Source organism: Cervus elaphus, chromosome 29 (genome assembly GCF_910594005.1).
Source record: "Cervus elaphus chromosome 29, mCerEla1.1, whole genome shotgun sequence".
NCBI lineage: Eukaryota > Metazoa > Chordata > Mammalia > Artiodactyla > Cervidae > Cervus > Cervus elaphus.
In genome coordinates, this window is record NC_057843.1 from 50,221,067 (window position 1) to 50,236,281 (window position 15,215).

At 42.2% G+C, this 15,215-nt stretch overlaps 1 protein-coding gene across 2 annotated transcripts in view; it reads left to right on the plus strand.

Annotated features, from left to right (window-relative positions):
- Window positions 1-15,215, plus strand: part of PCSK5 (proprotein convertase subtilisin/kexin type 5) — a 495,662-nt gene that overhangs the window by 449,423 nt on the left and 31,024 nt on the right. Inside the window, exons 26-30 of one of the 2 annotated variants that reach the window (XM_043891234.1) lie at window positions 1,321-1,457; window positions 2,473-2,673; window positions 7,704-7,784; window positions 10,735-10,818; window positions 12,080-12,275. In XM_043891234.1, coding sequence (XP_043747169.1) covers window positions 1,321-1,457; window positions 2,473-2,673; window positions 7,704-7,784; window positions 10,735-10,818; window positions 12,080-12,275 — 699 coding nt within the window. The remainder of the gene's footprint in view (window positions 1-1,320; window positions 1,458-2,472; window positions 2,674-7,703; window positions 7,785-10,734; window positions 10,819-12,079; window positions 12,276-15,215) is intronic. The other variant, XM_043891235.1, reaches the window with a different exon arrangement.

Sequence of the window (15,215 nt, forward strand, 5' to 3'; positions counted from 1 at the left end):
GTTCATGGGGTCGCAAAGAGTCAGACACGACTGAGCGACTGAACTGAACTGAACTGAACAGCTACCATATGGGGATTGTGCAGAGGTTTAAGTGAGCTAATACCTGACACATAATCAGTACTCCATGAATGAATGTACCCTTCTCCTTCTTTCTAGGCCCCTCCCTGCGGTCCCAATAAAGGGTCCTTGAAGTTTAGAGGGAAGTGATTAATGACACACACACCCACAACAGACCAAGTTTTCTCCCTTGAACCCAAATATGGACACCTGTTAAAAACAATGTGTAATAGAGAGGGAGAGATAAATTAGGAGTTTTGCCTTAACATACACAAATTACTGTATATAGGGGCTTCCCAGGTGGTGCTAGTAGTAAAGAACCTGCCTGCCAATACAAGTGATGCAAGAGACATAGTTCTGATCCCTGGGTTGGGAAGTTCCCCTATAGGAGGAAGCGGCAACCCACTCCAGTATTCTTGCCTGGAGAATCCATGGACAGAGGAGCCTGGCGGGCTACAATCCATGGGGCTGCAAAGAGTCAGACATGACTGAGGGACTGCACACACACACACACACACACACACACACACACACACTACTATATATAAAATAGAAAACAAGGACCTACTATATAGCCAAGGGAACTCTACTCAACACCTTGTAATAACCTATAATGAAAAGGAATCTTAAAAAAATATAAATATAAAACTGAATCTAAAGGAGAAGATATATGTGTGTGTATATATATACAAATATACTGAATCACTTTGCTGTATACTTGAAACACAACAAAGTAAATTAACTAGACCTCAATTTAAAAATGATATGTGATATATGTATAAAATAATTTACAAGAATGCATTGTACACATGGGAAATATAGCTAATATTTTATAACTATAAATGTAATATCATCTTTAAAATTTATGAATCACTATGTGGTACACTTGAAACATATAATATTGTACATCAGCTATTCCTCAATAAAAAATTTCATGATGCACAATATTTGAAAATTGCTAAGAGAATAGATCCTGAAAGTTCCTATCACAAGAAAAAAAATTCTGAAACCATGATAACAGATGTTAACTTGACTTACTGTGGTGACCATTTTGCAATATATACAAATACTGAATTATTATGTTGTACACCTGGAACTAATGTAATGTGTATGCCACTTATATTTTAAGTTATTAAGAGAGAAAAGATTATAACTTCAAAAGAAATGATGTGTAGACATATAAGGAGATTAAATTATAGTGATAAAGAGAAATAGTAATATTTTAACATAGCTCATGGAAGAAACTGTATCTTATCTCCCCAGGTTCAAACACCACTGTTATAAAACCTGTCCTGAGAAGACCTACAGGGAAGAATTTGAATGCAAAGCGTGTGATACCAACTGTGGCAACTGTGACCACAATGAGTGTTACTGGTGTGAAGAGGGCTTCTTCCTCTTGGGTAAGCCTGAAAATAGTTGCTCAGTCGTGTCCAACTCTTTGTGACCCTATGGATGGTAGCCCACCAGGCTCCTCTGTCCATGGAATCCTCCAGGCAAAAATACTGGAGTGGGTTGCCATTCCCTTCTCTAGGGGATCTTCCCAATCCAGGGATTGAACCCGGGTCTCCTGCATTGCAGGCAGATTCTTTACCCCTCTGAGCCACCAGGGAAGCCCCAAGCTTGAAAACAGGCCCGGTACAAAGTGAGAACAAGGCCCCAGGGCTCTATTCAGAGACAAGAGAGCTAGTCTGATGGGTTTTAGAGTCTTCCTGTGCCTCTTGTCCAAGCAGGAATTTTACTTTGGTTTGAAAATAAACATTAGTCAGGACTACTTCCTTCTGCTTCTATTCCTGAAGCATAATTCCTACTTCACTAATTACTCTCAAGCATCTCCAAGCTGACGGAAAGCAGAGTGAGTGGAGGGGAGGGACAGACACTGAAGAGAAATAAATGCTTTGGAACTGAAGTCACCTGGAACATTCAGAACATGACTCTTTCCTTGAGACTTTATTCATGTTCTATATTCCCTGCACTGTAAAAGTTAAATAAGATCTTTTAGTCTTAGATTTAAGTCAATTCATTGACTTTGATGGAAATGAATGGTTGGGAAGGAAATACACTGTGAGTCTTCCAATTGGGAGAGACAGAAGGGCAGACACAATGACCTTCAGGGGCTCTGTATGTGTGGAGATCATTTTATCTGCAATTTTTCAAGGTCTTGAGAACATAAAAGTCTTTGTACTCCCAACCCTTGATAGCCAACTTAAATTTTCAGTTGAAAGAGGACTTAAAGTGTTGGATTTATTAAGACACGATTCTTGGGTTGAAATATGCGAATGTCATCACGGTTTCTTTAAAGATTAAAAAATGTTCCTCAGCCTCCCTTTGGCCTGTTTAGAACTTGGCGCTGTGCAGAGCACCTGACCCAGCCAGCCAGGCTCCACTTCAGGCTTCCTGTCTTATGTTCTCACGTAGGGGGCAGCTGCGTGAGGAACTGTGGCCCTGGCTTCTACAGTGACCCAGAGATGGGAGTCTGTGAGCCCTGCCACCAAGCCTGCGAAACCTGCACCGGCCTTGGCCACGACCAATGCAGCAGTTGCCAAGAAGGCCTGCAGCTGCTGCGGGGGACATGTGTGCGTCACGCCCAGACCCAGGAGGAAGGCAGCTTCTGGAATGGTATGTGTCCCCCAAGAGGGACCGCAGGTGTCCAGCTGTCTCCTCCCCCTTCCCCCAACTCCCAAAGCCTTGCTTTCAGGACACCCAAGAGATGCAGGCTAGGCAGTGAAACAAAAGCATGGCATCCCGGAGCCTTTGTGATGCTCCCCACAAGAAAGGGCAGGAGGGTGTGGCTGGCATTTGGTCAGGAGCTGCTGCTGTTTAGTCCCTCAGTTGTGTCTGACTCCTTGTGACCCCATGGACTGTAGCCCACCAGGCTCCTCTGTGGGATTTCCCAGGCAAGAATACTGGAGTGGGTTGCCATTTCCTCCCCCAGGGGATCTTCCCCACCCAGGGATGAAACCCACATCTCTTGAATTGCAGGCGGATTCTTTACCACTGAGTCACCTGGGAAGCCCTTGGTCAGGAGGGGAGCAAACACCAAAGGGCAACTGACAGCTGATCTGGCCACTTGGGTTTCCAGCTGGGTGGAGTGGGCTGCGGAACACACAGAGAGAGAGAGAAATGACTACCACTCTCTCAAAGATTTCAGAATAGCTTTGATGACATTCACACATCTCTTTATTAAAAAGAGAAAAGAAAACCACTAGTGGGACAGCTTGTCCAGTTAGACAAGGAAGTGCTTAGTCAGTAAGTAGTGTCTGACTCTTTGAGACTCCATGGGCTGTATCCCACCAGGCTCCTTTGTCCACGGAATTTTCCAGGCAAGAATACTGGAGTGGCTTGCTATTTCCTACTTCAGGGAATCTTCCTGACCCAGGGATCAAACCCAGGTCTCTTGTATCTATTGCACGGCCAGGGGGATTCCTTATCACTGTGCCAGCTGAGAAGACCCTAGACAAAAAAGAATCACTGTAAAGCATGGGAACTTCAGCTGAAATGGCTGGTCTTTCTGGCTGGATTATTAGAACTTGCCATTATTCAAGCTTACCTTTTAAAATTTACCCTCTCTAGTTGCAGATGCGGGAAGCAGGTGGGCTTGAGAGGGGGCAGGAGGGAGAAAAAGTGTGGGAGCTTGGAGTCTTAACAGGAAAGACCTACATGTATTCATTCCCACCTGAGTCTTCAGAAGTGGCCGCCAGACCCTGAAGGCTTGGTCATGGGCTTCCTGGTAAGGTAATTACAACCTTGCAGTGGCCTCTCCATGTCTGAGGTGGTTAAAAAACAAAATCCTCCTCCTGCTGGAAAACTCTGACTCACATTCCATGCAGAGACGCCGATGAAAACAAGAGATGCTCTCTGTCTTGATTTCAAGGCAAGGATTTGTTTAAAAAGGTCATTTCAGTGCAGAAGCAGCAGCAGCTAAAAGCAGGTCTGCTTGGGATGAGTCTTGTAAGAGCTGGAGGGAGGGATGATCTGGGGCAGGAGAAAAGCCTCTTGCTAAGTCTCAGAGGAAGGATGTCCACAGCTGCTGTCTACAATGACAGTGTCGCCTACGTGACTTAACGCAAGAGCATCTCAGACATCATCACAAACCCAGCGGCCAGAGGCCACCAAGAATGCGGGCTGATTTCAGAGACAGAGCTGGGAAGAAAATCATTCATTCCAGATTGGGATATCTTCCGTGAATTATAGCTGAACCAAAATGCTGAAAACGAGTTTGTCTGGCATGCAGGCATTTAAGAGGCGGTGCGAGCCAAGAGGAAAATAGTCTGCGCTGTGTTTCTAGCTCAGAACATCTGTATTTTATCTGGCGTCCAGATGATGAAAAGGTTCAGGGAGCCAAGAGCCAGAGCAGACTCGATTCCCCAAATGATTACACATCCCTTTCAACTGGACTACGCACTCTGCAAGCAGAAATCAAGGCTTCACTGCTCCCCGCTTTGCGAGGCACCACATCTACCCCTCTGCCTCTTCTACTATCAAAATGCAATATTTGTGAAGAGAGAAAGGAATTAGTCCATTTGGGGAGACAGCACTAATGCGGGATTCACAAAGCAGATGAGACTGTTTCTCATGGCCGGACAAGAGCAATAAAGTCAGTGACATAGCAGAGCTTTTCCACACCTATAACCCAGGGAATAAGACATTCATGCAGACTACAAACAATGAGAAAAAACCGTGTCTTCACTGAGCAAGGTGAGGCCACAGCTCAGCTTCCGCAGCATGGTTTGGGCACCACTGAAATGGACGGTAAATGGCAACGTACTCCACAAGGCCCTGAGTGTATGTAAACCAATGCCTACATTTTTCTCTTGATTTCTTTTCCTTAAGAAACAAGGCTGAGGTTGTAGTAGGAGAGTAGAGGATTCCAGAGAATAAGCACTATTAGCCCCACGTTTAAGATGATAGAAAGAAGACTGCAGTCATCCTTGGTCAACTCAGAGGGAGCCCAGACCAGCCAGAGAGCTCATGAGAGAACGGAGCCTGCCAGGTGGTACCAGCGAGGGGTTGTGTTGTTTTTGTGGTTTCAAACACAGACTCAGATACAGGCAGGACAAAGCAAGTGGGACAAACTTAGTCCCATTTCTTCAACCACACTACTGCCAGTGGAAACAATAAGATCACGCTTACATCCAAAAGCTAAAGCCATCCCATTGTCTCTGTCAGCATGTGTTGGAGAAATGCCTTGAAATAAAAATCCAACTAGAGTCCACTGGACTTCTCTTTTATTTTATTTTATTTTTTTTTGGACTTCTCTTTTAATAAGGTGGCTACTCATAATGAGAGGGCTGATGACGACAGGTCATCACCCTCTGTCAAAACCCTTTGAGGGCTCCCCTGGTGGTCCAGTGCTTAAGAATGCACCTTGCAATGCAGGGGACACCGGTTCAAGCCCTGGCCCAGGAAGATCCCACAATCCCACGTGCTGCACAGTAACTAAACCCGTGAGCCACAGCTGGGCCCACACGCTGTGACTCCTGAAGCCCACGTGCCTGGAGCCCGAGCTCCGCCACGAGAGAAGCCGCCGCGGTGAGAAGTCTGGTCACCACAATGAAGAGCAGCCCCTGCTCAGCCCAACTAGGGAATGCCCAAGTGCAGCAACGAAGACCCATCATAGCCCCCAAAACGTTAAATAAATAAATCTTTAAAAAAAAAATTACCCACTGAGCAGGAATGCCTCCTACCCTGGTCCAAGATGGAGATTTACCTACACATCAGACCACAGCTGGAAAATCCTCAGCCAAGACTAAGTCATCTCCAAAGGTTCTTCCTGCCACCAAAAGGTCCCTGCACAAAAGCATAGATCATCCCCAGACTGCCTGTCTCAGTCACTAATATATTTGTGAGGACTATTTAGTCCAATGTCCCTGTGTGGTAACGACCAATGTCAAACGGACTTTTGCCAGTGACATCAGCAGACCCACTGTCAGTGGGAATGCTCAGGTGTGGCAGGCCACAGGCTTTGAAAGAAAACGATAGCTTCAGCTGGTTTCCTAAAACCATTGTTGGGAATGGAAACAGTTTATTACTGTTAAATCATTTGGGTTTTCTTAAGTGGTTTCCCCCCTGGTGGTGCTGGAAAGTCCTCAGAATAATTCCTGCACATTTCCCCTACCCACCTATTTCCATCATTGATTAAAACCATGTTTGTAGCAGGTTCTAATTACATATTCTGATGGTAGTCTAATCTACAAAGCACAGACATGGTAAATTAAATTTTTATCTTTGACCACATCCTAACAATTTATCACTAGTCTGTCTTTTGATTTTAATTCCTATGCTCAGAGAAAGGCCAAAATCCCAGAGTCAGTTACAAACCCTGGAAGTCACACATGTGTGAAAAAAAAGTTCTCAACAGTGGGGAGATATGTTACTTCATAGTAAGTGAACTTCAGACAATTTTTTTAAAAAAACCATAAGAATCTGATTTTTTTTTTTAGAAGAACTTTGTGTATAGTTGCCTCACTTACAACTGAGGACCCAATTTTTTCTTAACTAATCAATCATAACTCAGAGTGCAGAAACTCACGGCTGGGCAGCTAAGTGAACTTTTGGCCTAATGATACGGAGGAGCCATGTGTATCTGCTTACACTGATTATTAAACATCCAGGAATTTTATGAGTGGATTATTAAACAATTGGTAGCTTGAAATCAGCTATGGCGGGAATATTTACACCACTGAAATTGGTAAACATGACAAATCAAGTCTTTGTTGCTGTTTTGTTTTCCAAAGAACCATTTTACCAGTACATCACTGCCTTGACCTCTACCAAACTATTTTGAAACTAAATGAATTACTAAAACCTCTCTCTAACGAAGATAGAGTTTAGAATTCGGCACACCGGAATTCAATTCCTGGCTCTATTCTTTACCAGCTCTGTGACTGTGAGCAAGATATTCATCCTCTCCGAGCCTGTTTTCTCACCTGTAAAATGAGAATATGAAATGTCTCATACAAGATCATTTTGAGAATTAAATGGAAGAATACATATAAAACTCCCAGCACATAGTATGGCGCAAAAAACGTCAATCTATTCTCTAACCCTTTAACCTAATCCTGTTTCAACCCACGAAACACTAGTTTACTTTCAAAACTGCCTTCTTGAGCTTATGAAATAAAGCAATTTGGAGGCCTAAGGAGTAATACAGGTTTGCTTAAAAAAAAAAAAAAGTCCCAGAAAGAAGTGCAAATGACAGTCAGCTGGGATGCCTAATAGCCAAGTTGAGTCCTGACTTAACCAAGGATGTGTACAAAGATGTTGACAGCACTTTTAGTTATAATCTAAAAAAAGAAGAGAGCAATCTAAAAATGTAATGAAGAAAAACATTAAGTGAATTAAGATTCATGCAGAAACACCAATCAAAAAAATATTTTTACAAAGGATTTTCATGGCAAAATTCCTATAAGATTCATTACATTAATGAAAAATGTAAGATCAGTACTATATATGCAGAAGATGTCAATGATTACATATATATACATATGTAATTACACTCATGCATTCAATACAAAGATGGGAAATCTAAACGCCAAAGTATACACAGCAGACATTTCTGAATGGTAAGATTAAGGGGCAAACTTTATCTTCTTCATCCTTTTTGCATTAAAAAAATAAAACATTTTTTTCTTTTTTAATAAAAAAAGTACCTGTGTCCACTGCAAGCCCATCTTTGGTGAAGAGCCTGCTGCAGGAGCAACGAAGGTGGAAGTTTCAAATCAAAAGAGGTAACAGGGAAATAGGGAGGACAAGATGATCAAGCGTACCAGGAGAGTCTCTGTGATGTAAAAACCAACCCAAGAAATCAGGCAGTGAGGAACAAGCAGGGATGCAGAAGTCATGAGAAAAACGGAGAGAGGATGGGACCTCCGATTAAAATATAAGTGGGTATCCAAAGGGAAAGACTGGGAGGAATTTCAGCAGTGGAGACTTCAAGAACATATAAGGACATTCCGGAGGCACAAAGTGGTTATTCTTGAGAAAAGTTATCAAGAAAAGCCTCTGTCCTTGCAGATCTTTAAGAAAAGCAACTTTTGCCTTCCTAGTCACTGCAGCCTTGTTTGAAATAACAAAGGTTGGAAAAAACTAAACAGCTATCAACAAGAGTAGGGAAAAAAATATGACAGAGCCACACAGTGGGATACTATGGAGCCATCAAAAAGAATGAGAGTCTTTACATACTGATAAACAATGGTCTCCAAAATACAGAACTACAAAAAAAAAAAAAAAAAAAGGCAACATGATAAACACTGTCAATAGTTTGTATAAAAAGGGTGGAGGGGGATGGTAAGAGAGACTTCACAGTACACACCTTGTCTACATTTTGAACCTGGGAGTATTGCTTCTTTAACCTAAAAAATTTAAGAAGAATCCATACTTTATTAGTCATATTTGAAGGATGTACATTATATTTTCTTGGTCAAGGTGATTTTTTTTTTTTTGCAGGGGAGGGGGTGAGGTCCTGTTCAGTCTAGAATTTATGGAATAGAAAAAAGAGAAACCGATCAAGGTCAAAAATTTTACGTGTTGAGATCTAATCTTTTCTGATAAAAGAACTCTCACTGGGGATCTTTATCCATTGCCCAAGCCTGACTGCTAATGGTGTGTGCAGAGCACCCTCTAGTCGAGATGTGAGGACATTACAGAATTTTATACCAAGTGTATTGGAGTGATATATCAAGCTATCAGAATGTGAGATATGTATGTGTAATTATAAACATATGTATACTGTGTATAAATATATACTTTATATTTTTTAAATTTGAGAAAATTAATTAAAACGTCCAGCTTTTAAAAATATAACATTTTAGCACAAAAATGATAAAATCAAAACAAAATCAACCCATGGCCTGGATGTATAAAGATCTTCAAGGTGCTCAATATCAGATGAATATTTAGTTATTACTCCTTGAATAACTGCTCTCATCAAGTAAGCATCTTTTTCTCCCACCTTAATTGAGATGTAACTGACATACAACATTATATAGGTTTATCATGTATAAAATGATGACTTAATACATGTGTATACTGCAAAAAGATTACAATAAGGTTAGTAAACACACCCATCATCATCACTTTTGTGAAAATCCAGGGACTAGCATTGCTCTGCCCTGGCTAGCTGAACTCTTAACAGAACTCCCCAACATTAGTTCATCGGTCTACTAGAAAACCAGTACAAAATTTTCTCTCACAGTTGGAAAGAAATTGCCACTCAGCATGGCAGCATGGACAATCGTTTATGTCCACAGAGCTCTATCTCTGGCTATCTATTGCCTACTTACCTATCAAGCCTTCTCTGCAGCAAGGCTCAGCAGTGTATTGACTATGAGTGCCATCAGAGGAACCAAGATACTGGCTCCTGGTACCACCCCAAGTATGGAACAGAGGAAAGAGAACGGGAAATAAAACAGCAGCCTGAGAAATGGGGTGGAATGATAACAAACGAAGAAATGAAGCAGCAGGAACCACCATTTACTGAGACACTGTGTGCATACTTTACACGTTGTCTTACTCAGCTTTCACTAGAGTCCTGTAAGGGAAGAATCACTTACTCTCATTTTAGAGATGTGGACAGTATTGTAAGACTCAAAGAGTTTAATTACTGTATCCATGGTTACCCTACCCAGAAAAAGCACACCTGGGACCTGAAGGCAGGTGTGACCAGACTCTGCCAGACTCTCGGGAAGAGAAGGAAGGAAGTGACAGGCAAGAGAGGCAGGAAGAGAGGGAGGAAGAGAGGGAGGAAAGGAGGAAAAGGGGGAGGAAGGAAGAGGCGGGGATGGTAAGATGCCGACAATAACCTCTGACTGAACTTCAGGGTCGTTTGTGTGACATGTTCTGAGCTAGAACTTCTTTTTCTGTATGAGTCATGCTGATTCCTGAGCAATTACTGGAAGTTAGTCAAGATCTCTATGTGTCCTGAGTGAGTGACGTCACTGAGGCTGTTTTCTTTGTTACACAACTATCCCGTTGAGTTGCTGCTGCCTTCCTGACAAAACCTGCCCAGTGAATGGTTGTGGGGGAAGAAAGGAGAAGCAGCTCACATGTTTCTCAGATTAATGGCTTATTAACCTGGGATGACCTTCCTGTCACTGACCTGCCAGCAAGCTCTCCGATGGCTACTGATGTTTAATGATGATTTTGGACAAATTTAAAAGATCAATTTAGGCTGCATCCCACAGTGGCTACTATGAAGAACAGAGACCCAAACACTGACCAGTTTATGAAATCTGGTCCTAAAGGAAAAAAAAAAAAGAGGGGGCACAATGAATTCTCAGCTATCATCTTGGAGTAAAGAAAAGTGATCATCAAAGAATCTTGGAGAAATAAGTGATTACCTGTGACACAAAAACTCCAGCACACATACACACAACCACACATTTACAAAATATAAAATAAGTAACATCTGTTAGTTCAAATATCCCCCTATATTTAAGGCTATCCTGTCACTGGAAATTTGCAAAGAAAGGCTTGACTTCCATTGTCAATGAAGGAGTAAGGAAAATAAAATAAATGAAGTCCACTTGGCAGGCAATGGGTGGTGCCAACATTTAACTGCTATCAAGTTGAAGGGTCTATTTAGGGTGAAAAGGGAAATGAGATTACTCATGAGATTTTCCCAACAATGTTATGCACCTATTCAAAAGAGGCAGACTTCTTGTTTCCTTCCTTACACAGACCTTTTGAGAAGACACCAGTCATGTCATTCTTCTTGTAAAACCTGCCATGGATCGGCAACCCTGTGCACTTCATGTCCAAAAGGTGAGTGTGGCACGTTACAGGAGGAAGCAGTGGCCAGGCCAAGCCAGTCATTGCTCAGCATCTCGTGATACGGTCCCACCACACGCTGCTGTCACAGCAGCAGCTCTGGAGAAACACAGGGACCCAAACACTGCCCCATAATAAAAACTAGTTTTCAAGGGACCAGAACAAAAAAGAAAAGAAATGGTTCTTATCCAAAGCACGATTAAGTCAGTGATCAATTTGGCCACAGAGTTTGCTAGGGTCTCTGGCTGCCCGACATTTCTAGAGGTTCCATTGTTCTTTTCAAGTGCATTAGCTGAAACAAAAGAACTAAGATAGAGAATCTACATGGGGATGAAACGTCTACCAGGTATTTTTCTTCATTTTTGGTACTGAATTTAGGCGAGGGAAAAAAAAGCACAACAGCTCAACAAATTAACGGCTTCATCATCTATAAAATCAAGTCAGAAATAACTTCCCTGAATTAAGGTGACAGTTTATCAACATGGCACATTAGAAACTAAAAATGTTATACTCCCATTAAAGTGATCATTATGTTAGAATGTGCAATCTGCCACGATTCTACTTTTACAATACATAAGAGTCAACAACAACAAAAAAAAAACTGACAATTTTCTTGGAATTTTGGAGTTGAGGGTGATTTCTGGGTTGTTTTAATAATGATGCATCTGATTTTTTTCAATTAAAACTAAATAGATGGACTGTCCATTAAAGGTGGAATTGGGTGCAAGCGTTGCTACTGTGTCAATGTCCCAACACATATGCTTTAAGAAGCAGAGCAGACTCCATTCAACTGTGTATACATAACTGCCTCACACCGGGAAGACAAAGGTCTTACCAGACAGATCACTTGGGCAAAGGGAAGCCCCGGGTTACCCACAGCAGCATCAATAGGAAAGTCAAAGAAACAAGCCTTAACTCATCTTGGAAAACTCAGTCATCACTAAAAGATGTTTTGGTAATCCTGAAATAAGTGTTCTGGATACTTGGGTCTTTGTTGTTGCTGTTTAGTTGCTAAATTGTATCTGACCCCATAGTTTATAGCCCGCCAGGTTCTTATGTTCATGGGATTTTCCAGGCAAGATACTGCAGTGGGTTGTCATTTCCTTCTCTAGGGGATCTTCCCAACCCAGTGATCAAACCTGCATCTCCAGAGCAGTTAAGAAAGCTGTTGGGAGTGTCAATTCTCTGCTTGGGGGTGTGTACTGTTGCAGACACCTGATGATCATCTAACCTGTCTTCTTCCCTGGGACTCCAGGCACCTATCTGCTGGCTCAGACCTGCGTCCCATCCTGTCCCCAAGGCACGTGGCCCTCGGCGAGGAGCGGCGGCTGCGAGAACTGCACAGAAGACTGTGCCTCTTGCTCCGAAGTCAATCTTTGCCAGAAGTGCCAAACGCGGCCAGACCACCCCCTCTTCCTCCACCAAGGCAGGTGCTTCACCAGGTGCCCTGAGTAAGTCCTCCTCTTCCTTTGGCTTGCTACTCTGCATTCCTTCTCCTGCAACATGGGGGCAATTTCTCCCTATTCACCAAAGACCTCTCCTCTTCCCTAGTTAGAGCACCTATGTCCTCCTCCCTGCCTAACTGGCTGACGTCACTCTCAGCCACAGCAGCCAAAGCTTACTTAAGGCCAGATGCATGCTTCTCCCTTGTGACCACAAGATGTATATATTTTTACTGTTATGAAAATATGTTCTTTATTTTACCTTGTATTTATGATCAAATAGTTGTCAGGGGTTTTTTTTTCCCATGACAAAAGTGAGGTTGTGATAAGCTGTGGAACGCACGAACCTCTTCTACATGTTGAAAGAGAGGTATGAATCACAGATAATAAATAGAGAGTAATGCCTGCTTAGTTATTTATTGATTCCTCATGGCTTCCTTGGTCCCCTGGTTTACAATTCCTTTACTCTTCCTATCAATGGTCCTGGCTCCAGGATTTACCTAAGTGGGAAGTGGGAATAGCAAGTGGAAAAGTTCATCAGGAAAATTTCAGTAACAAGAAACAAAAATGTCAAAGGGACTGACACAAAATATGGGGTTTATTTATGTATATGATACAAAGTTTGGAAGTGTAGCATTTATTATTTCGGTGGCCAATGCTTCATTAGAAACCCACAATCTTTCCATTGTGCTCTCCTATCTTCCATAGCTTGTCCTCCCCAGAGGTCATGTTGCCTGCCCATCCCCAACATCATCATCCCACGCTGTAACAACCAGAGACAGAAAAGGGTGCCTTTCTTCTTGTTTATCTCTTTTTAAGAGGAAGCAAAACTTCCTCAGACTTCCCTTCACATCTCATCAGCCAGAATGCATCACTAACACCTTCCTAAACTGATCCCTGGCAAGGAGAATGGAAATATGAGGACTGACGTAGGCTGAACGAGATTCGCCCCTGAAAACCCACAAAAATCACAACACTGACAGCCAGTGGAGACAGGGAGGCAAGAAATGGGTTTGAGGAAGCAGCCAACAGCATCTAAAGGCACTAGAAATTTTATTTGCCTGCTGCTTAAAAGAACTTCATGATAAAAACAACTCTTATTTTCTAATGACCTGTTTATATCCATTACTGAGATTGATCCTATAGCATACAAATATAAGTCAAGGAACCGACCCTCAAGAAGCAGCCAATCTACTGTAAAAGCCAAACATATCCAATTCAATTCTACAGATACCTTTGGGGTGTTAAGAATTGATACTGGAAGCTAAGATAAGCTCAAGTGAAGGAAGTCTGAGTTTGCAGCAGGCTTATAATCCAGTAGGGAAGGTTTACATCAATCAATGTCATACTTCTCAGGTCCTTAATACACAAAGAGCTGAGAGATTCCAAGGGAAAAGAAACCATTTAAAAACAGATACCTACTGAGATCTTGCAATATCTAGGCACCATGCTAAGAGTTTCAAATGCACCATCCCCTTTATTTTTTTTTCCAATAAATACAGTACTACACAATCCACAGTTGGCCAAACCCACAGATGCAGAACCACAATTTAAAGGGCTAACTATGGGACTTGAGCATCCATGGAATTTTGCACTCACGTCAGGTCCTGGACCAATCTCCTGCAGATAGGGAGGGACACTATACCATTACTTCCCTCACTTCACAGATGAAAAAAAGGGTGACACGCCCAAAGTCACACTGCTAATGCATGGCACGGTCAGGATTTCAAACCAAATCTCTCTAGTACTGAAATCTATGTGCTTAACCACTACACAATGTCACCTTCTCATTCAACCAGGGTTTCTTTTTTCTTTATAACAGCTTTGTTGAGATATAACTCACATGCCACACCATCTACCCACACAAAGTATACAGTTCAATGATTTTTAGTATAGTGAGAGACTTGTGCAACTATCACAATTGATTTTAAAATATTTCCATCACCCCCAAAAGAAAACTCTGTACCCTTTCTGCAGTTATTCCTAATTTCCCACAGCCCTAAGCAACCACTAATTTACCTTGCCTGTAGAGATTTGCCTATTGAACATTTTATATAAATAATACAGAACGTGACTTTTTGTAACTGACTTATTTTATTCAGCATAATATTTTCAAGTTGCCTCCCCAGTTGGGTATTTGAAAAGAGGCTTAATAGTGAAAGGGTCAGGGTAAGAACACCCAGCAGGGAGAAGATGTTTTTTTCCGCCAAATCGAGGCTGAGCTACACTTGTGAAATAATGAGACACTACACGCACATGGATACATGGCAGCCTTTTTCATTTTTTTTTTTTTTTTATCAACAGGGAAGCTACTAATCCTGCAGACTATGGAATCACAAGTATATGTTTTCCTGTCTTGAGTAGGGTGGTCTGATTACCATGGGATCCCCCCATCTTTATGTTTACCAAAAAAACAGGGGAGATAAAGTCTGAGGAACATACAATACCCAGCTTGGCTTGGCAACTTTGTTTCTCTTTCTGCAAAATTGCCTGTTTGGATGTAATCCATGGCCACACCATGAAAAGATTGCTCTACTAAAGCATGGTTCTTTTTAACAGAAGCAATTAGGCCCTTCCAACACTGGACTTTTCCTCTTTTTATCAGTTGAGGGTCAGAAGAAGTAGAAGCCAAGTGCAATGGACATCCTATGACTATCTCAAGTGGTGAGAGTTTATGAGTTTCAAAAGGGGTGGATATGAGATTCAGAAGTACCAATTCAGTTCAGTTGCTCAGTCGTGTCTGACTCTTTCGACCCCATGAACCGCAGCACGCCAGGCCTCCCTGTCCATCACCAACTCCTGGAGTTCACCCAAACCCATGTCCATCGAGTCAGTGACGCCATCCAACCATCTTGTCCTCTGTTGTCCCCTTCTCCTCCTGCCCTCAATCTTTCCCAGCATCAGGGTCTTTTCAAATGAGTCAGCTCTTTGCATCAGGGGGCCAAAGTA